This window comes from Cetorhinus maximus, chromosome 7 (assembly GCF_964194155.1).
Source record: "Cetorhinus maximus chromosome 7, sCetMax3.hap1.1, whole genome shotgun sequence".
Lineage (NCBI taxonomy): Eukaryota > Metazoa > Chordata > Chondrichthyes > Lamniformes > Cetorhinidae > Cetorhinus > Cetorhinus maximus.
Genome location: NC_135885.1, coordinates 5735709 through 5759215, shown reverse-complemented (window position 1 = coordinate 5759215; position 23507 = coordinate 5735709). Strand labels below are relative to the sequence as shown.

General features: G+C 44.8%; 3 protein-coding genes across 6 annotated transcripts in view; all 3 read right to left on the bottom strand.

Moving 5' to 3' along the window:
* The window catches only part of LOC144682565 (BTB/POZ domain-containing protein KCTD14-like), a 1380231-nt gene that overhangs the window by 606111 nt on the left and 750613 nt on the right, over positions 1-23507 (bottom strand). The gene's annotated exons all lie outside the window — the stretch shown is intronic.
* The window catches only part of ints4 (integrator complex subunit 4), a 445537-nt gene that overhangs the window by 177095 nt on the left and 244935 nt on the right, over positions 1-23507 (bottom strand). The window lies entirely within an intron of this gene.
* Positions 1-23507, bottom strand: part of rsf1a (remodeling and spacing factor 1a) — a 111620-nt gene that overhangs the window by 37616 nt on the left and 50497 nt on the right. For both annotated transcript variants that reach the window (XM_078544959.1, XM_078544960.1), the window contains exons 3-5: positions 21834-21926; positions 8196-8401; positions 2118-2269 (exon numbers count right to left, since the gene is read on the bottom strand). In XM_078544959.1, coding sequence (XP_078401085.1) covers positions 2118-2269; positions 8196-8401; positions 21834-21926 — 451 coding nt within the window. The remainder of the gene's footprint in view (positions 1-2117; positions 2270-8195; positions 8402-21833; positions 21927-23507) is intronic.

The following is a 23507-nucleotide window of genomic DNA, read 5'->3' as shown; positions in this document are numbered from 1 at the left end:
GTTTAGAGGGGATGTGAGGAAGAATTTTTTCACCCAGAGGGCGGTGGGAATCTGGAACACTCTGCCTGAAACCCTCATAACATTTAAGAAGTATTTGGATGTGCACTTGCGATGTCATGGCATACAAGGCTATGGGCCTAGTGCTGGAAAATGGGATTAGAATAGTTAGGTACTTGTTTGACCGGCACAGACTCGATGGGCCGAAGGGCCTTTTTCTGTGCTGTAGCCCTCTATGACTCTATGAAATTCAACAGTGGAGGCCCTGCCCTCCCATAGACACTGACAGCAGGTATCTGAGCACAATTGTCACTTGAGGAGAAACATAGAAACATAGAAAATAGGAGTAGGCCATTCGGCTCTTTGAGCCTGCTCCGCCATTCATTATGATCATGGCTGATCATCCAACTCAATAAGCCTATTTCTATTATTATTTTTAAATTTATTTCCATCCATTGTTTTATCTCCACCTTTTAGCCTATTTCGATCCCTTCCCCCGCCCACCCCCAATAGGGCCATCTGTCACTTGCTTATCTTGCTTTCTACCCTTAATGTCACCATTAGCACATCCTTTGGCTAATATCACCACCATTAACACCCGTTTGGCCTTTTGTTTACGACATCTTTGGCAATCTCTCCTTTGCCTCCACCTATCACTGGCCCTCTATCCAGCTCCACCTGTCGCACCCCCGTTAAACAGTTTACATTTCACCACATTTCTATTTCTCTTTAGTTCTGATGAAGAGTCATACGGACTCGAAACGTTAACTCTGTCTTCCTCTCCACAGATGCTGTCAGACCTGCTGAGTTTTTCCAGCTATTTTTGTTTTAGATCCAACTCAATAGCCTGCTCCCGCTTTCTCCCCATATCCTTTGATCCCTTTTGCCCCAAGAGCTATATCTAACTCCTTCTTGAAAACATACAATGTTTTGGCCTCAACTACTTTCTGTGGTAGCGAATTCCACTAGCTCACCACTCTCTGGGTGAAGAAATTTCTCCTCATCTCAGTCCTAAATGGTCTACCCTGTATCCTCAGACTGTGACCCCTGGTTCTGGACTCCCCCACCATCAGGAACATCCTTCCTGCATCTACCCTGTCTAGTCCTGTTAGAATTTTATAGGTTTCAATGAGATCCCCCTTCATTCTTCTGAACTCCAGCTAATATAATCCTAACCAACTCAATCTCTCCTCATATGTCAGTCCCACCATTCCTGGAGTCAGTTGGGTAAACCTTCGCTGCACTCCCTCTATAGCAACAACATCCTTCCTCAGATAAGGAGACCAAATCTGCACACAACATTCCAGGCCTGGTCTCACCAAGGCCCTGTATAATTGCAGCAAGACATCCCTGCTCCTGTACTCGAATCCTCTCGCTATGAAGGCCAACATACCATTTGCCTTCTTTACCGCCTGCTGCACCTTCATGCTTACCTTCAGCGACTGGTGTACGAGGACACCCAGGTCTCGTTGCACATTACCCCCCTCTCAATTTATAGCCATTCAGGTAATAATTTGCCTTCCTGTTTTTGCTACCAAAGTGGATAACCTCACATTTATCCACATTATACTGCATCTGCCATGCATTTGCCCACTCACTCAGCTTATCCAAATCACACAAACATCTCTGCATCCTCTTCACAGCTCACCCTCCCGCCTAGCTTTGTGTCATCTGCAAATTTGGAGATATTACATTTAGTTCCCTCATCTAAATCATTAATATATATTGTGAATGGCTGGAGTCCCAGCACCGATCCCTGCAGTGCCCCACTAGTCACTGCCTGCCATTCGGAAAAAGACCCGTTTATTCCTACTCTTTGTTTCCTGTCTGCCAACCAGTTTTCTATCCATCTCAATACACTACCCCCAATCCCATGCGCTTTAATTTTACACGCTAATCTCTTTTGTGGGACTTTGTTGAAAGCCCAAATAAACCACATCCACTGGCTCCCCCTCATCAACTCTACTAGTTACATCCTCGAAAAATTCCAGTAGATTTGTCAAGCATGATTTCCCTTTTGTAAATCCATGCTGACTCTGTGCAATTCTGCCACTGTTTTCCAAGTGCTCAACTCAATATATCTCAGGCTCGAGTCAACGTTTGTAGTAGAGAAAAGTTACCTTCCAGATGTTCAAGTTCTTTCTTATTCTCTTCATCTTCAGGTGTAGGACTAGTGTGAGAAGAGCCATCTTCCTGGATAAACTTGCTTAGTAACGCTGGATCTATCTGAGCTTTCAGCAGTTGCAGTGTTTCAGCCAATTCATTACGGTCCCTGATAAAAAAAAGATTCACGGACACACGCCATGACCATGTTGCTGTGGATTCAGCAATCTGATGAGCATTCAGTAAATTTAGAGAAACAGGTCAGTGGAAGAATAGATAATAGCAATGTGTTCCATGAAGCATAAACCTTGCATGTCTGCTATAGCAAAATTTTTTGGGTCATTTCCAGGATTTCTGGCCAGTTGAGTTTAGGCTTATGTCCCAATTTTCATGTTGTTTCAATGGCTAGTCACGATAGAAACAAACAATCTCAAGCTAGGATGAGAAGGGAAAAGAAAAAAAAATCAGCCAGGATTCCTGCTCTTGATCTTTCTCCAGTAGTCCCTCCTGGAAAATGCATGCAGGGATTCGATCATGAGGTCAGAATTGGGTCTGTTCTCTGATGATTGCACTGTCCAGCTCCATTCACAATTCCTCAGATAATGGGGCAGCACATGCTTGCAGGCAGCAAGGAGTGGACAAAACTGAGACTTGGGATCATTCTTGCCTTTGTTTTTTAAAAAAATATTCTTTCATGGGATGTGGTTGTCACTGGCAAGGCCACCAGGCCATTTCAGAGGGCATTTAAGAGTCAACCACATTGCTGTGGGTCTGGAGTCACATGTAGGCCAGACCAGGTAAGGATGGAAGATTGCCTACTCTAAAATACATTCATGAACCAGATGGGCTTTTGTGACAATTGGTAGTTGCCATGTCTGCTATTACTGAGGCTAGCTTTATAATACCAGATTTATTAAATGAATTTAAATTCCACCAGCTGTCGGTTGGGATTTGATCCCATGTCCCCAGAGCATTAGCCTGGGTCTCTGACCATCAGTGCACCATCTCCCCCTCTAGACTTTGTTGTTCTCTTGGCACGATCTCCAATCTTCCACCCTCTTTAACCTTGAACTCATCCAAGTTCTACTGCCTGAATCCTAACCCACTCATCCACATGAACATATGAATTAGGAGAAGTTGGCCATTCGGCCCCTCGAGACTGCTCCGCCATATAAGATCATGGCTGATCTGATCATGGCTTCTACTTTCCTCTCTACCCACTATACCATCTGACTTCCTTGTCAATCAAGAATCTACCAAACTCCGCTTTAAAAATATTCAATAACCCTACCCTCTCTGCTCTCTGGGGAAGAGAATTCCACAGATTCAAAACCTCCATTTCTCCTCATCTCCATCTTAAATGGGAGGCCCCTTATTTTTAAACTATATCCCTTAGTTCCAGTCTCTCCGACAAGGGAAAACACCCTTTCAGCAACCACCCTATCAAGCCCCATCAGGATCGTAAATGTTTCAGTAAAATCACCTCTCATTCTTAAAAACTCCAACGGATACAGGCCCAACCTGTCCAAGCTTTCCTCATAAGACTCTCCACCCCATGAATCAACCTGGTGAAGGCCAGTTCCCTATGAAATCACTCAGTTCCCCTGTACTCTCTGACCTACAATGCCTCTCAATCCAGCAATGCCTCATTTAGAATTCTCATGCTTGTTTACAAATCTCTCCATGGCTTTTCCCTCCCATCTCTGTAACCTCTGTAACCAGATGTAACCAGACATCCCTCTGATACTTTCGTAGCCCTCCACCTTCCTGTTTTAATTGCTATACCAATGCCAGCGTGCCTTTAGCTGCCTAAGGGCTCGGATTATAACCCCGCCCTGTCCCAAACTTCTGCAACTGTTGCTTCCCCTTTACGATGCTATCTCTTTGACCAAACTTCTCATCTCCTGCCCCAATATCTTTGTATGCAGCTCAGTATCAAATTTTGTTTGATAACGCTCCTGCCTTAGGATGTTTTATTATATTAAAGACGTTACATAAATAAGGTCAGAAGTGGGGATGTTCAGCACCATTCACAACTCCTCAGATACTGAAGGAGTCAGTGTCCATATGCAGTAAGACCTGGACAACATTCAGGCTCAGGCTATAGGTAGCAAATACCATTTGCGCCACACAAATGTCAGGCAATAACCATCTCCAACACGACAGAATCCAACTATTGCCCTTTGACATTCAATGACATTACCATTGCTGAATCCCTCACTATCAAACATCCTGGGGGGTTACCATTGACCAGAAACTGAACAAGCCATATAAATACTGTGGCTACAAGAGCAGGTCAAAAGCTAGGAATCCTGCAGACAGTAACTCATCTCCTGATGCCCCAAAGCCTGTCCACCATCTACAAGACACAAGGGTTTTTTTCATTCACACCGCGGGAAGTGGGCTTCGCTGGCTGTGCCAGCATTTATTGCCCGTCCCCGGTTGCCCTTGAGAAGGTGGTGGTGAGCTGCCTTCTTGGACCGCTGCAGTCCATGGGGTGTAGGTACACCCATAGTGCTGTAAGGAAGGGGGTTCCAGGATTTTGACCCAGCGACAGTGAAGGAACAACAATATTCCCAAGTCAGAATGGTGAGTGGCTTGGAGGGGAATTTGCAGGTGGTGGTGTTCCTATCTATCTGTTGCCCTTGTCCTTCTAGATGGTAGTGGTCGTGGAAGGTGCTGTCGAAGGAGCCTTGCTGAAGTCAGGAGCGCGATGGAATATTCTCTGCATGCCTGGACGAGTGCTGCTCCAATAACACTCAAAAGGTTTGACAACATCAAAGAGAAAGCCGCCAGCTTGACGAGCTCCCCATCCACCATCGTAAACATTTACCCCCTCCACCACCAACGCACGGTGGCAGCAGTGTACACCATCCACAGATGCATTGCAGCAACTCTCCAAGGCTCCTACAGCAACACCTTCCAAGCCCATGACCTCTACCTAGAAAGACAGGGGCAGCAGATGCATGGGAGCAGCACCTATAAGTTCTCCTCCAAGTCACACACCACCCTGACTTGGAAATATATTGCCATCTCTTCAGGGTCACTGGGACAAAATCTTGCAGCTGCCTTCCCAACAGCACTGTGGGTGTACCTGCACCAGATTGACTGCAGCAGTTCAAGGATGTGGCAGTCAAGAGAAATTAAGGATGGGCAATAAATGCTGACCTAGCCAGCAACAGCAACATCCCATGAACAAATAAACTTTAAAAAAAAAGGGATGGCCAGCAATTCCTGCATCCCGTAGAAGAATATAAAAAACAATGACTACGTTTCAAAAGTACTTCACTGGCTGTAAAGTGCTTTGAGATGTCAGGTGGTCAAGAAATGAGGTACTATATAAATGCAAGTCTTTCTTTTTTCTTTTCAAAGTTACTATTGAATCTGCTTCCTCCACTACATTTCAGGCAGTGCATTCCTGACTGCTTTACAGGCTGTGCTGCAATAATCAGGCAGTGAATGTTAGACGAGTTTGGACATGTTGCTCAGAATTGCCAAGTAGCATGGACACACTCCATTCTACAATCACGGAAGGAATGGTCACTGTTCCAAGGTACTAGAGAACATGTTTTTATTCATTCATTCATGGGATGTGGGCTTCGTTGGCTGGGCCAGCACTTATCACCCATCCCTAATTGCCCTCGAGAAGGCGGTGGTGAGCTGCCTTCTTGAACCGCTGCAGTCCATGTGGTGTAGGTACACCCAGGGAGGAAGTTCCAGGATTTAACGGCAATATATTTCCAAGTCAGAATGGTGAGTGACTTTGGGCGATCTTCCAAGTGGTGGTGTTCCCATATATCTGCTGGCCTTGTCCTTCTAGATGGTAGTGGTCGTGGGTTTGGAAGGTGCTGTCTCAGGAGCCTTGGTGAATCCCTGCAGTGCATCTTGTAGATGGTAAGCACTGCTGCCAGTCTTCGTTGGTGGTGGAGGGAATGAATGTTTGTGAAAGGGGTGCCAATCAAGTATGCTGCTTTGTCCTAGGTGGTGTCAAGCTTCATTGGAGCTGCATTCATCCAGGCAAGCAGAGAATATTCCATCACACTGCTGACTTGTGCCTTGCAGATGGTCAACAGGTTTTGGGGAGTGAGGAGGTGAGTTACTCGCTGCAGGATTCCTAGCGTCTGACCTGATCTTGTAGCCACAATATTTATATGGCTAGTCCAGTTCAGTTTCTGGTCAATGGATGCCACACTGGGTCAAATGCTCCCAGGATGTTGATAGCAGGGGATTCAGTGATGGTAATGCCATTGAATGTCATGGGGAAATGGTTAGATTCTCTCTTGTTGAAAATGGCCATTGCCTGGCACTTGAGGTGTGAATGTTACTCGCCACTTGTCAGTCGAAGCCTGGATATTGTCCAGGTCTTGCTGCATTTGGACATGAACTGCTTCAGTATCTCAGAAGTCGCAAATGGTGCTGAATATTGTGCAACTGTCAGCAAACACTTCTGACCTTATGATGGAAGGAAGGTTATTGATGAAGCAGCTGAAGATAGTTGGGTCTAAGACACTACCCTGAGGAAATACAGCAGTGACGCCGTGGGACTGAGATGATTGACCTCCAACAACCACAACCATCTTCCTTTGAGCTAGGTACGACTTCAACCAGCGGAGAGTCATTCCCAGCCCCCACACCGATTCCCATCGACTCCAGTTTTGCTAGGGCTCCTTGATGCTTCACTGGGTCAAATGCTGCCTTGGTGTCAAGGGCAGTCACTCTCACTGGGGAGGTGGTGGCGTCAGGGTATTGTCACTGGACTGGTAATCCAGAGTCCCAGGGTAATGCTCTGGGGACCCAGGTTCAAATCCCACCACATCAGATGGTGCAATTTGAATTTTTAAAAACATGAAACCATTGTCAATTGTCGTAAAAACCCATCTTGTTCACTAATGTCCTTTAGGGTAGGGAATCTGCCATCTGGCCTACATGTGACTACAGCAATGTGGTTGACTCTTAAATGCCCTCTGCAAGCCACTCAGTTGGATCAAACCGCTATAACGTCAATAAAAAGGAATAAAACCGGATAGACCACGACCCAGGCACTAGAAATGACAACGGCAAACTCAGCCCTGTTGACCCGGGGTGGGGTGGGGGGTGGGGGCTTGTGCCAAATTGGGAGAGCTGTCTCACAGCCTGACATAGTCATACTCATGGAATCATACCTTACAGATCATGTCCCAGGTACCACCATCACATACAATCAGGAGGGAGTTGTCCTGGGAGTCCTCAACATGGACTATGACCCCCATGAAGTCTCATAGCATCAGGTCAAGAACTGAGGATGGCAAGGGCGCAGAGTGTACTCTGGGTGGTGTCCATCACCATGAGTGGCTCAGTAGCACCACTACTGACCAAGCTGGCCAAGTCTTAAAGGACATAGCTGCTAGACTGGGTCTATGGCAGGTGATGAGGGAATCAACAAGAGGGAAAAACATACTTGACCTCATCGTCACCAACCTGCCTGCCACAGATGCATCTGTACTGGGGGTGGGTGGGTTAAATAAACTCGACATTGATATCTTTTGAATATTAAAAATCTATTGAGGCTTATGGGGAAAGGGGAGGTATGTGGAGTTAGATTGCAGATCAGCCATGATCTCTTGAATGGCAGAACAGGTTCAAGGGACTAAATGGCCTCTTCCTGTTTTTATATGGAGTGGTAATTTTAATTGTAAAATTTAGTAGCAGTGTATTCATAGTAGCATACACTTTGTCCATAGAAATCTTAGGGATATTCTCCACCATCTTCTGCAAGGCAGCAGGTGCATGGGAACATCATCTTCAAGGGTAACTAGAGATGGGCCAGTCTTGCCAACAACGTTCAAATCGAGAGAATTAATTTGGTTTTAAATTTCAGATGCCCTGCCTGCCTTTTTCATCACCTCGTTGAGCCACACCATGTACATCCCAAGCAAATTGTATTCGCTCAAATTCCCAGTTTCTTCTTCCCAGCACTATTGAGATTACCACTTCCTAAAGTGGCGCTGCCACCCAGCCATCCCCTTCTAATACTGAGGAATTCCAGGTTTCCTCCAAAAGCATAAACTAGCTACAAGAAACGCAACAAAAAATTCACTCTCCCACCCTCACCATACCTTACAATGAGCTTCCATGAAGTGCCATCTTGATCATCTTGTTCTTCTGTGTACAATCGGACATTGAACTCTTGGTCCAATTGGTACCAGTACATTAGGCCATCCTTATCACGCCCAATTGGATGGATGCGCATAGCATCTGGCTCCTCTTCATTTAGCACATTCTTGAATTTCAAATTGTCATCAAACTGGCATTCACAGAGATACTGAAAAAGAAAGGACACTGTTAGTACTGTATCTCCATAAAACAGAAAGTTCCAGGTCTGTGAAACATTCACCAATCGGGACACCAATATTGATGATAAAATTGGCCCCAGTAGTTGCACGAGGCAGGAGAGAAGTAGTGCGTAACTGGGGTAAAGCCAATTTGTGCACGTGTGCGTCAAGGACAGAGTCTGGGCAGGCTATTCTGGAGCTTCCCTCCTTCATTCCTGAGCAGAATGTCAATATTCACTTAAGATGACACGCAATACGTGTCTTTACATTGAGGTGTGGGAGAATTGATGGTGCCCATTGAATCATCCACTCCTAGCAAAGCACTTTTTTTTTTAAAAAGTATCTATTCTTGGGGTGTCACTGATAAGACTGAAATTTATTGCCCATCACTTGTTCCAACAATCAAGTGGTTTGGTAGGCCATTTGAGAGGGCAATAGGCCTGGAATCACATACAGGTCAGAGCCAATAAGGACAGCAGGTTGCCATCTTAAAAGGATACATTAGTGAACCAGTTGGGTTTTTACGACAATCCAGTAGCTTCATGGTCATTTTTATTGACTCATTTGCACTCTGAATTTTTGTTAAAATAACAGGAACAAAAGTACAATGTATAAAAGCTGCTCTACGGAAACTCTCCTCCGATGGCTCAATTCACTACTTAGTGAACTACACAGAACAGAAAAGGTATTTGTCTCAAATACCCCATCTGTGCCAGGATGGCTAATGACAGCCAGAGCAGTGGCTACGGATAGCAATTTCCCCTAGTACCCAAGACAAAGGAAAATCAAATCACACATTGTTTTTGAACTACTGAACCCCAGCTGGGAAGGATGGGTGGTGTCAGAAAAGGACAAATTGGGGTTAAACTGTTAACACACCTCTCCCCAATAGTTGCACAACTTAAGAGGTTATGCATGAAATTGACCAACTTGCTCAAGGTGCCTGTGCACATGGAATGGTACTGCCAAAAATTCAAGAAACGAAGAAGAAAACTAATAAAAAGCAGGAAATAGACAACCTAAATTTACATTTGTGGTTCAGCCGGTAAGACCACTGCCTCACATAGAACTGAGGTGGACAAGGTTCCATCTGCCCGAGATCAGCAGTTGAGACGCCATTAGCTGGTTTTGGCTTCCCTGAATTGGCTGGGACAGGTGATAGGAGATTCAATTTGATTTCCTGTGCACTGAAGTATACATCCATTCATGCTACTAGGGAGTTTTTTCTTATTCCTTCATGGCCAGCATTTGTTGCCCATCCCTAAAGGCCCTAGAGGTGATGGAGGTGAGCCACCTCCTTGAATTGCTGCAGTCCATCTGGGTGTAGGCACACCCACAGTGCAGTTCAGTTCCAAGGTTTTTGACCCAGCGACAGTGAAGGATTGGCGATATAATTCCAAGTCAGGATGTTGTGTGGCTTAAAGGGGAACTTGCAGGTGGTGCTCCCATACAGCTGCTGTGGTAGATGTCGCGGGTTTAGAAGGTGATGTTGAAGGAAGCTTAGTGAGTTGATGCAGTGCATTTTGTATATGGTACATACTGCTGGCGCTGGTGGAGGGAGTGAATGTTTAAGGTGGTGGCTGGGTCACTAATCATGTCAGCTGCTTTGTCCTGGAGCTTCTTGAGTGTTGATGGAGCTGCATTCGTCCAGGCAAGTATTCCATCACACTCCTGCTGCCAAGGTGTGGGAAGTGCTCAACGTGTTCCAGAGTCTACCGGGTGTGGGTTGATATGCGAGTTCTTTTGGCAACATTCAAGGTCAGGCCAAGTTTCTTGTATGAAGAACTAAAGAGATAGAGAATGGCTTCTAAATCTGGTGCACAGTGGGCAAAAACATTGTTGTCATCCACAAACTGTAGATCATGTATATTTATGGTGGTCAGTTCTGGTATGGAGGCAACTGAAGTTGAAGAGTTTTCCATCTAGATGGTATTTATTACTGACACCAGAGGGGGTTTACCTTTGGTAAGGTGAATAACCATCGTCAGGTACATTGTAAACAGTTCGGGGGCTATCTCAGCCTTGCTTGACCCTAACTCAGCTTTTGAAGACATCTGTTTCAGAACTCCCACTCAAGACAGTTACAGTCATATCATCATGAAGCAACTGCAGGTTTGTGAAGAAGTTTCTTGGATGTCCAGATCTTTGGAGCACAATCTACAGAGCCGATTCATTTACTGAGTCAAATGCTTTTTGTCAGGTCGATGGATGTGATGAAGAGTTCCTGGTATTGGTCTTGAAATTTTTCTTGGATTTGTCTGGCAACAAAGACCAATGTTGGATGTTCCTTTGATGTTTAAAGCCACGATGTCTCTGGGAGGATTTCCTCAGTCAGGGGAAGTAGGCAATTCAGAAGAACGCATGTCAGGATTTTTCCCCTGCTATGGACAAGGGGGAAATACCCCAATAGCTTCCACAGCACGTTGAAGATAGTTAAAACTGTCACATTCCTGAAGTCAGGGGTGGAGAGGAGTGGGAGAGTTCTTCGCCCAATCCCCACGACTGCTGATGGAAGAGGATTAAGTGATAGCAATGCTGTTGAAAGTGAAAGAGAAATGGTTAGATTTTCTCCAGATGGATATGGTCATTTTTTGCTGCGAACGTCACTCGCCATTATCAGCCCAATCTAGAATGTTGGCCAGGGCTTGCTGTATGTGCACATAGACAATTTCAGTGTCTGCAGAGTCATGAATGGTGCTGAACACTGCAATAACAAGCAAACATCTCCACTTCTGACCTTATGATGGAGACAGCGTCATTGATGAAACAGCTGAAGATGGTTGGGCTTATGACACTGCCCCAAGGAATTCCTACAGCAATGTCTGGGATTGAGATGAGATGATTGACCTCCAACAACCACAACCATCTTCTTTTGTGTTAAAGGTATGACTCCAACCAGTGGGGAGCTTTCCCCCCATTCTCATTGTGTTCAATTTTGCGAGAGCTCCTTGATGCCACACTTGGTCAAATGCTGCCTGGATGTCAAAGGCAGTCACTCTCATCTCACCTCACGTTCAGCTCTTTCGTCCATGTTTGGACCAAGGCTGTAAAGAGGTCAGCAGCCGAGTGGCCCCGGCAGAACCCAAAGTGAGCATTAGTGAGCAGGTTATTTCTGAATAAATGCCACTTGATAGCACTGTAGACAACACCTTCCGTCACTTTGTTGATGATTGACAGTAGACTGATGGGGAGGCAATTGGCTGAATTGGATTCTTCCTGCTTTTTGAGGGAAGGACATATTTGGGCAATTTTTCACATCGTCAGGCAGATACTAGTGTTGTGGTTGTATTGGAACAGCTTGGCTGTGGTGCAACTAGTCCTGGAGCATATAGCTTCAGTACTACTGTTGGGATGTTGTCAGGGCCCATTGACTTGTGATTGACTGTGCCTTCACCTGTTTCTTGTTGTCACATGGAATGAATCAAATTGGCTGAAGACTGGCATTTATGATGCTGAGGACCTCAGGAGGAGGATGAGATGGATCATCCACTTGGCACTTCTGGCTGACGATAGTTGCAAATATTTCAGCCTTGGCATCTTCTCTGATGTGTTGGGCTCTGCCATCATTGACAGCAATGATAAGGATATTTGTGGAGCTTCCTCTTCCTGTTGTTTAATTGTCCACCACCACTCATGGCTGAATGTGGCCAGACTGCAGAACTTAGATATGATCTGTTGGCTGTGGGATCACTTAGCTCTATCACATGCTTCTGCTGTTTATCTTGCATGTAATCCTGTGTGTTGTAGCTTCAACTGGTTCACACCTCACTTTTAGGTGTGTCTGGTGCTGCTCCTGGCATACTCACCGGCACGTTTCATTGAACCAGGGTTGATCTTCCAGCCTGATGGTAATGGTAGAGTGGGGGGATAGGCCGAGCCACAAGGTTACAGATTGTGCTCGAATACAATTCTGCTGCTGCTGACGGCCCACAGCACCTCATGAATGCCCAGAGTTGCAAGATCTGTTCTGTAGCACGGTGGTAGTGCCACACAATACAATGGAGGGTATCCTCAATGTGAGGGTGGGACTTTGTATCCACAAGGACTGTGCAGTGGTTATTCTTGTCAATACTGTCATGGACAAAGGCATTTGCGTCATGTAGACTGGTGAGGGCAAGGTCAAGTAGGTTTTTCCCTCTTGTTGGTTCTCTCATCACATACTGAAGGTACTGTCTGGCAGATATGTTCTTCAGGGCTTGACCAGCTCAGTCCATCATGGTGCCATCAGGCAACATTTGGTGATGGGCATTGATGTCCCCCAATAAGAGTACATCCTTAGCCCTTGCTACTTTCAGGTGCTTCTTCCAAGTGGTGGTGTTCAACATTGAACAGCACTGATTCATCAGCTCAGGGAGGGCAGGTAATCAGCAGGAGGTTTGTTTGCCCTGATTCCATGAGACTTCATGGAGTCCAGAGTCAATGCTGAGGACTCCCGAGGCAACTCCCTTGTCACTGTTTATCACTGTGCTGCCACTTCTGTTGAGGGGTCCTGCCGGTGCGACAGGACATACCCAGGAATGGTGATGGAGGAGTCAGGGACATTGGCTGTAAGGCATGATTCATTGAGTGTGACTATGTCAGGCTTTTGCTCAACTAGTCTGTGGGACAGCTCTCCCAAATTTTGACACAAATCTCCAGATGTTAGTAAGGAGGGCTTTGAAGAGTCAACTGGGCAGCAGGTCATAGAGGTCTACAGCACAGAAAAAGGCTCTTTGGCAAGTGCATTTAGGTCAATGGTAGTGGTCTATCTGGTTTTATTCCTTTTAGACCTTTCTGTTGTAGTTTGGTACAATTGTGTCGCTTGCTAAGCAATCAAGAGCTAACCACGTTGCTGTGGGTTTGGAGTCACCTGTAGGCCAGCCTGGGTAAGGATGGCAGATTTCCTTCACTAAAGGACATTGTGAGAATGGATGTTTTTAAAAAAATATTTTTAGGGGGATATTGTGTTATTTTGTAAAGAAGTCAGGGGTGTGCGCATGCGTGCGAGAGAGAGAGATTTAATTAAGCTGCGCAGAATTTGATAGGAGTCAGGTTGTTTGCGGGGGGGGAGGGGGATTTAAACATGAAAGGACAGAGGTGTTAATTTTGAGGTACAAGTAAATAGGTTAGATGTCGCATTTGCATTTTTAGGTAAGTGGAGGGTTTGTTTGAATATCAAAGGGGAATTAGAGGTGGGGAATTAGAGGTAGAGTTACTGCGGATAGCTGGAGTAGCAGTTGAGCTGGAGCTATGGGGATAGCTGGAGCTGTTTAACTATAGCTGGAGCTCTGGGCTGGGGGATGATGCAATGTGAATAAGCCATCCAGTCAAACTAGAAAAGTCTTGGACTGAAACAGGCAGTTTTATACTGAAGTGGGTTTTTGGGGGAGTGTTTTGTAAGACTAACCTTAATTGTGTAACTGGAATCTTGTGTGCTTAAGTTCTTTTATTTTTGTTAAAACTTTTACTTTTTAAAATACCAAAAGTGTTACTGGACTTCTTACTGCTGAGATCAGTACATCATCTCCTTGCTTTCAGAATATAAAAAGAAAGGTTATGGCCTGTAAGCCAAGTTTCCCTCTGGGATTTGGTTTCCACAACAATTAACATTGGCTGTGATCTTAACAACATTAATGAACCAAATGGATTTTTACAACAATCATTAGTGTCATGGTCATGATTACTGAGACTAGCTTTTAATTCCAGATTTATTAACTGAATTTAAATGCCGCCAGCTGCCACAGTGGGGTTTCAACCCATGTCCCCAAAGTGTCAGCCTGGACCTCTGGATTATTAGTTCAGTAACATTTTCTCTACGCATCATCCTCTGTTGGGGTGACAGTGGATTGTGGCAGCCAGTTTGGCTCTGAGTTATCACAGGTACCCTGATTAAGCATGCAAGGGGGTTTCTAAATCCAATGCTTCAGATAAGGGGCAGATCATGAGAGGAAAAATAGACATCTGTGATAAATCTTTACTTGTCTTTGTGAACGAAACAGAAGTGCACAGAGGAACGCTGAACTGCCTTTAGCTGACTGGGTTGAATTAATGTCAAACTCTTTCGAGTTATCAACAGTCACAGATTGCAACTCTTTCGAGTACAATCACAGTTCTTGATTTCCGGGAGTGGGACATGAACCCACAACCCTCTGATTCAAAGGCGAGGGTGCTTTGAACTGAGCCACAGCTGACACCTCTTTGAATTAATGTCAAACTCTTTCGAGTTATCAACAGTCACAACTCTTTCGAGTACAATCACAGTTCTTGGTTTTTCCGGGAGTGGGACATGAACCCACAACCCTCTGATTCAAAGGCGAGGGTGCTATGAACTGAGCCACAGCTGACACCTCTTGAATTAATGTCAAACTCTTTCGAGTTACCAACAGTCACAGATTGCAACTCTTCCGAGTACAATCACAGTTCTTGGTTTCCAGGAGTGGGACATGAACCCACAACCCTCTGGTTCAAAGGCGAGGGTGCTATGAACTGAGCCACAGCTGACACCTCTTCAATAGTCACAGATTGCAACTCTTTTGAGTACAATCACAGTTCTTGGTTTCCGGGAGCGGGAAACTCTTTCGAGTTATCAACAGTCACAGATTGCAACTCTTTCGAGTACAATCACAGTTCTTGGTTTCCGGGAGTGGGACATGAACCCACAACCTTCTGATTCAAAGGTGAGGGTGCTATGGAATGAGCCACAGCTGACACCTCTTGAATTAATGTCAAGGGGTGCTTGATCACAGCTGCCTCTGATCACCATCAGCTGTGTATAAAACGACAGCAACAGGTTGTGTTGTGATGTCTCCTAGGGGGAAAAAAAGAAATAGACAGCACTTCTATTACTGAACAGGAAACCCAAAATTAAAATAGAAGATGCTGGTGAACCTCAGCAGGTCTGATAGCATCTATGGAAAGAAAAACAGAGTTAACGTTGTGTCCGTATGACTCTTCTTCAGAGCAGGAAACCTTGCTCGGTGTGACCATTAAAGAAGAAAAGATAAAGCTGCACATCAAAGTCTGCTGGCCTGTGAACAAAGGGCACTCTAGGTAACAAAGGAAGTAGGAGGAGCAGGTCGTTCGGTCTGACATGTCTGCTCTACCATACAAACAGGTCATAGCGGATCAGCTGCTTTTACGGTATTTTCCCTCCATTATCCCCATATCCCTTAATGTCATTGGTATCAAGAGATCTATCAATTTGTCTTGAACATGCTCAATGATTGAGCCTCCACAGCCCACAGGGGTAGAGAATTCCCAAGATTCACCACCCTCAGTGAAGAAATTCCTCCTCATCTCAGTCCTAAATGGCCTGTCTCTTATTCTGAGGCTGTGTCCCCTGGTTCTAGACTCACCAGCCAGGGGAAACATTCTATCACATCCACCCTGTCACGCTCTGTAAGAATTTTCTAAGTTTCAATGAGGTCACCTCTCATTCTTCGAAACTCTTGAGAATGCAGGCCCAGTTTCCTCAATCTCCCTTTACAAAACAATCCCGCTAAGCCAGGGATTAGTCTGGTGAGCCTACCTCTATGGCAAGTATGTCCATCTTTAGATAAGGAGACCAAAACTGTACATAATACTCCAGGTGCAGTCTCACCAAGGCTCTATACAATTGCAGCAAGATATCTTTACTCCTACACTCAATTCCCCTTGTAACAAAGGCCAACATACCATTTGCCTTCCTTATTGATTGCTGCACCTGCATACTATCTTTTCGTGCCTCATGAACGACGACACTCAGGTCCCTTTGGACATCAACACTTCCAAACCTCTCACCATTTAAGAAATATCCTGCCTTTTTTTTAACCAAAGCGGATAATATCATACTTATTCACATCATATTCCATCTTCCATGCCCTTGCCCATTCACTTAGCCTGTCAAAATTACATTGAAGCCTCCTTGCATCCTCCTCACAACTCACATTCCCCCCCATCTAGTTTTGTGTCATTAGCAAATTTGGAAACGTTACATTTGGTCCCGCATCGAAATCATTTTTATAGATTGTGACAGCTATGGTCCTAGCACTGATCCTTGCAATACCTCACTGCTAACAGCCTGCGATCCAGATAACGACCCATTTATTCCTACTGTCATGAACACTTTAATGACAGAAAATGGTTCATCTTCAAGGTTGAAGGGCATTCTGGAAGAATGTGTGTTTTAAAAGATACCGTCCCGGAAAGGGTTAACGCAGGACTGATTGCTATTCCTGGAAAAAGCATCCCTTTACAAGGGAGCGTAATTAAGCAGTTGTGAAAAACGTAAACCTCTTGACGCTGGCAAACTGTGTACACGGGGGTCACATGGGTTTATGGCTCTGAAAAAAAACCATGCTTGGAGCTGCGTTTCAAAATAAAAAAGGGAGGGGTTTTGGTTTTGTTTTTGCTTTGAGAGAAGGACCAACTGCTTGAGAAGGAGGACAGCAGCCTTCTTGTAGTCCAGAGCCAGTCCACAATTGGAAGGGAATATAAGCTGCTCCCGAGATGTTCTACATGCTGGAATAGAGTACCCTCGAGTACTTTGAGTCCGCCTGGAAAGCACTGCCAGAGTCATTGATTGTTTCGCGGATCAGTGCTGAGGCACCAACTACATAACCTGGACACCATTTCAAGAGCTCCACCATCTATCCTTTGCCTTTGAACCACTGACTTTTAACTTTTGGCCAAATTACTCCATTTCTATTTTTATTTCGTTTTTTGAGAGAGAGAGAGAGAGAGAGAGAGAGAGAGAGAGAGAGAGATAGGATATCCTGAAAGGGTAATTAGTATAACTTCATATTCCATACTGTATGTTGATAAGCTTTGCCTTTCTATTCGGCAAGACTGGTTTCACAATAAACTAATAAGTTTGTTGTTTATTGAAAGAAGCATGGTTAAAGTCTCTTTAATTCTGAGTACAGTAATGAAGGTAAATAATTGGCCATTTTGGCTGAATTGAACATTTAAACTAATGGTGCAACCTGTGGAGTAGTGGAGTTAGATCAACTGCATACTCCTCCTATCCCGGTTGTAACACTACTTTCTGTTTGTTAATCAATTCTCAATGTAGTATAATTTTGCTTACTAGTGTCCTGTGTGGGGCCTTATCAAAGGCCTTCTGAAAATCCAAATACACATCCACTGGTTCTCCTTTATCTATGCTACAAGTAACATCCTCAAAAAAACTCCAACAGGTTTGTCAAACATGATTTCCCTTTCATAAATCCATGTTGACTCTGCCCAATCATATCATTATTTTCCAATTGTCCAGTTATCACATCCTTTATTATAGATTCTAACATTTTCCCTACGACTGACGTCAAACTAACAGGTCTGTAGTTCTCAGCTTTCTCTCTCCCTCCCTTCTTAAATAGTGGAGTTACATTTGCTACTTTCCAGTCTGCAGGAACCTTTCCAGGATCTATAGAATTTATTTTGGACTGTCTCTGGACTGCAAAAAGACAAAAACAGAATTACCTGGAAAAACTCAGCAGGTCTGGCAGCATCAGTGGAGAAGAAAAGAGTTGACGTTTCGAGTCCAGCATGACCCTTCAACAGAACTGAAGTATAGTTAGGACAGGGGTGAAATATAAGCTGGTTTAAGGTGGGGGGGCGGGGGGGGGGGTGGGGGAGAGAAGTTGAGGGTGGGATGGTTGTGGGGACAAGCAAGCAGTGATAGGAGGAGATAATCAAAAGATGTCACAGACAAAAGGATCAAAGAGGTGTTGAAGGTGGTGATATTATCTGAGAAAAGTGCTAATTAAGAATGGATGGCAGGACACTCAAGGTACAGCTCTAGTGGGGGTGGGGTGGAAAGACTGACAAGGTATTAGTTGTAGATTTAAAAATAATGGAAATAGGTGGGAAAAGAGGAATCTATATAAATTATTGAAAAAAAAAGGGAGGGGGAAGAAACGGGGTGGGGATGGGGAGTTTAAGATCTAAAGTTGTTGAATGCAATATTCAGCCCGGAAGGCTGTAAAGTGCCTAGTCGGAAGATGAGATGCTGTTCCTTCAGTTTGCGTTGGGCTTCACTGGAACAATGCAGCAAGCCAAGGACAGACATGTGGGCAAGAGAGCAGGGTGGAGTGTTAAAATGGCAAGCGACAGGGAGGTTTGGGTCTTTCTTGCGGACAGACCGCAGGTGTTCTGCAAAGCGGTCGCCCAGTTTGCGTTTGGTCTCTCTAATGAGAGGAGACCCCATTGGGAGCAACGAATGCAGTAGACTAAGTTAGGGGAAATGCAAGTGAAATGCTGCTTCACTTGAAAGGAGTGTTTGGGCCCTTGGACGGTGAGGAGAGAGGAAGTGAAGGGGCAGGTGTTGCATCTTCTGCGTGGGCATGGGGACGTGCCATAGGTGGGGGTTGAGGAGTAGGGGGTGATGGAGGAGTGGACCAGGGTGTCCCGGACGGAACGATCCCTACGGAATGCCGCCGGGGGGGTGAAGGGAAGTTGTGTTTGGTGGTGGCATCATGCTGGAGTTGGCAGAAATGGCGGAGGATGATCCTTTGAATGCGGAGGCTGGTGGGGTGATAAGTGAGGACAAGGGGGACCCTATCATGTTTCTGGGAGGGAGAAGGCATGAGGGCGGATGCGCGGGAGATGGGCCAGACACGGTTGAGGGCCCTGTCAACGACCGTGGGTGGAAAACCTCGGTTAAGGAAGAAGGAGGACATGTCAGAGGGTCTGTTTTTGAAGGTAGCGTCTTCAGAACAGATGCGACGATCTTCTCCGCCGATGCTGCCAGACCTGCTGAGTTTTTCCAGGTAATTCTGTTTTTGTTTTGGATTTCCAGCATCCGCAGTAGCTTTTTGTTTTTATCTCTGCAAAAAGGCTGCTGTCTTCCTTCTCAAGCAGTTTTTCCTTTTCTTCTCAAAGCAAAAGCAAAAGCAAAACCCCCTTTTGAAAGATAACGACCAATGCATCCACTATCTTTATAGCCATCTCTTTCAAAAGTCTGGGATACGGCATACCTGGTCCAGGGGATTTATCAAAATTAATTGGATTAAAAGGTTGAGTACTACCTAATACCAATATTTTTCAGTTCCTCATTTTCACTAGACCCTTGGTTCCCTCATATTTCAGGGAGATTTTCTGTATTTTCCTCCATGAAGGCAGGCACACAGTAATTGTTTAGTTTCCCTATTCTCCATTATAAATTTTCCTTTCTCCACCTGTAATGGACCCACATTTGCCCTTGGTAATTTTTTCCTTCTGACATACCTGAAGAAGCTTTTACAATCACTTTTATGTTACTCGTTAGCTTGCATTCATATGAATTTATACTCTTAGCCATTTGGTAGTACAGAGCTTGAATATTGCTGAAAAAGGAGACATTTTTTGTCAAAGCTTTTTGTCTTGCACCCATCAGGTCAATTCACAAGAACAGCAAATGTAAAGGGAACAAATGAGAAGAGTGTGCTGATTGGTAGAGGCATTGCCATGGAGAATGCACTGCTTGGCAGTCGCTCTTCCCCCCCCCCTCCCCCGGCTCGATAGTCACTCTCTACCCACCCCCCCCCACCTCGACTTCGGTAGTCGCTCTCTCTCTCTCCCTGCTTGGCAGCCGCTCAGATTCTTCCCACACCCCGAAAACCTCCTACCCTCCCCAACAGACTCACCGTTGCTGTCGTGCCTATCAACAGCAAACGCAGGAGAGAAACGGCCTGTGATTGGAGGAGCAGAAACTCGCAGAATCTTTTCATTTACTTACCGCATTTTAGACATGGGGGTCCGGAGACTGGATAGAAAGGCCTGGCAGGCCGTATAGCAGCCCGTGGGCCGCGGGTTGGACATGCCTGTTATAGGGTAAATAACAGAGGGCCTCCGCTGAATTAAGAGGAGCAAGTGGTTAAAAAGGAAAGTAGGGTTTAAAACAAAAAGGTCTCAATTGGCTGTAAAGTGCTCTGGCGTGTCCTATGGTTGTGAAAGGCTCTGCATAAATGCAAGTCTTTCTTTCTTCTCCTGTAGAAGGCTAAAGTGACTTCCACCATCTATAGCAAAATTATAAGTACATTCTTGAGACAGCTATTTATGACTGCATTATTAGTAAACAGAAATTCCTCACAATTTTTATCTTTACTTGGCGATTAGCAGAAGATATTTTTTTAAAGGCTAAAACTGAAGTAGTAACGCATTGATGCAAACCATTCTAATCCCAAATCTTAACATTTTAGACACTGAGTTACAAAGCAATTTAAACTGAACAAGTAGGCAACCGAGTCAGAAATTATAAAGCAGTGCCTTCCTGCAAATATTCAAAAGGTCATGATTATTACAGGCAACTAATTGGAGAGGTTTTACTTTTGCCTATATTATGCTCATCTACTCCCGCCTTTGCTGAACATTTGAGAATGGCTCCTGGCTTCCTCCAACGGCCAAACGAGGAAGGGCTTGTGGTGCAATAATAAACCTGAGGAGGCCAGCAGGCTATACGTTTGATTGGCAGTCTGTGCTGAATTAGAAGGATTACAACAGCAGTGGATAGGAAGAAAACTCAATCATCCTCGGGTCCAATTCTGATTTCCGTCAGTGATCTTGACCGGCCGTTTTTGAAAAATTTACTCTTTCATGGGGTGTGGGCGTCGCTGGCAAGGCCAGCATGTGTTGCCCATCCCTAATTGCCCTTGAACCGAGTGGCTTGCCACAACATTGTAGAAGGCCATGAAGAGTCAAGCACATTGCTCTGGATCTGGAGTCACAGGTAGGCCAGACCAGGTAAAGACAGTAGATTTCCTTCCTTAAAGGCGTTAATGAACCAGATGCGTTTTTACAACAATCGACAAGAGTTTCATGGTCACCATTACCGAGACTGGTTTTCAATTATAGATTTTATTACTCGAATTTAAATTCCACCAGCTGCTGTGGTGGGATTTGAACACTTATCCCCAGCGTGTTAGCCTGGGCCCCTGGATTACGAGTCGAGTGACATTATACACCACCGTTTTGCCTGCATACATATGTGGTGCACATACATGTGATTGTTAGCGAGAGCAAGATTAGGCTTAGCTACAAAGTTAGCCAGTGGGGACTAGCCTAAAGACACTCATGGTTTAGTTTAGATAGGAATGATGATCAGGTATGGCTGTCACGTTGAACTATACCCTAGCAAGAAAGTCTTCAGTAAAGGAAAGCAGAGAAAGTCTGGGGTCAAAGAGGTGAGTAGAAGAGAGAAGAGGAAAGTATAACGGGTATATAATTCAGCAAGCAAGAACTTTGCTTCAAAAAGATGGCAAGTATGAGAAGTATGAAGATGTGGCAATGTAAGATAGGAGGTTGGGATTAAGGAATTCTGACACTTTACAAGGATATTATTCTAGACCCAAAAGCTCAATACTAGCTCCAGATGATAATACATTCACTTTCCCTGCACTGGCATCCCTCACACACTATCGTGTGTTATTACCAGAATGTGTATGCGCACGATGTCTCTAGAATAATTGCTTGGTGTTCAGAAGTTACCTTTAAGAGGCCAAGTTTGCATTCAGCATCCATCTCGGTGTAGCCAATTTTTTCCATCTCCCAGGCCCAAGTATTGTTGTACTCCAAACAAATCTGTTTCAAATAAAAAAAAATAATTTTACAATCTGTTTACATTTAAGTCAAACTTAAAAACTTTTTAAAGCAAAAGAGGGAAAAACCATCAACACAGAAATTAAAAGTTTGACCTTAAAAGCTTCCCTCTGACGACTTTGTTGGTAAAGGCAAAGTACAACTAAGACATATGACCCAGCTAATGGGATCAATTTCCAACCTGTGCAGTCACATGGGAAGGCAGGAGAAGGCATACAAGCGCCCCCGCCAAACAGGTCATATCTGAGATTATCAGGCTAGATCAGGTCTCAATTGCGTTCCAGAGGCCTAATGCTGAATTATGCATTTTTGGCAAGACTAAGCATGAGTGCGATGCACACCCTAACTGCGCAGTTACAACACAAAAAATAGGAGTAGGAGCCCATAAGGCCTCTTGAGCCTGCTCTGCCATTCAATAACATGATGGCTAAACTTCTACATCAACTACACTTCCCCTCTCTATTCCCATATGTCTCAATTCCCTCAGTGCCCAAAAAAATTCCATCAATGTCTGTCTTGAAATTACTCAATGATTAAACATCCACATCTCACCAGGGTAGAGGATTCCAAAGATTCACAAGTGATGAATGAAGTAATTTCTCCTCATCAACACAAAAACAGAAACAGAAATACCTGGAAAAACTCAGCAGGTCTGGCAGCATCGGCGGAGAAGAGCACAGTTGACGTTTCGAGTCTTCATGGCCCTTCAACAGAACAAAGTTGAGGACTCGAACTGTGCTCTTCTCCGCCAATGCTGCCAGACCTGCTGATTTTTTCCAGGTATTTCTGTTTCTGTTTTTGTTTTGGATTTCCAGCATACGCAGGGATGGAGGCTGCAATATATTTTAATATAGGGATATCAAGTACCAATTTAACCAGTGTAGTGGCACTACAAACAGAGCACATGCATTACGAGCTGACCATTAGTTCCCATCCCCCCACCACAAGTGAAGGGGCTCTTGCCTCCTAATGATATGGAAGTTGGGAGTGGCCTCACAGCAGGCAGAGTTTGGACAATCCACAATAAGACCACCACTAATTACTAAACATATATACACTGAATACATACGCTCAGCGTATGATCACTAATTATCTTTATTTCATGCTTGCGTGTGTACTTTTTTCTTTATTCTTTCATGAGATGTGGGCATCGTTGGCAATGTGGACATTGTTGCCCATCCCTAATTGCATTTGAGTTAAGTGGCTTGCTAGGCCATTTCAGAGGGCAGTTAAGAGTCAAAGACATTGTGGGTTTGAAGTCACATGTAGGCCAGACCAGCAGATTTCCTTCCCAAAGGACATTAGTAAACCAGGTGGGTTTTTACAACAATCAATTATAGTTGTACTGAGACTAGCTTTATATTCCAGATTCCATCAGCTGCCATGGTGGGATTTGAACCCATGTCCCTAGAGCATTAGCCTGGGCCTCTGGATTGCTAGCACAGTGACATTACCACTGCACCACCACCCCCTACTTATTCCTTAACCGGAAACATAACTAGACCAGCAAATAATACTGTGGTTACAAGTGAAGGTCAGAGGCTGGGAATTCCGCAGTGAGTG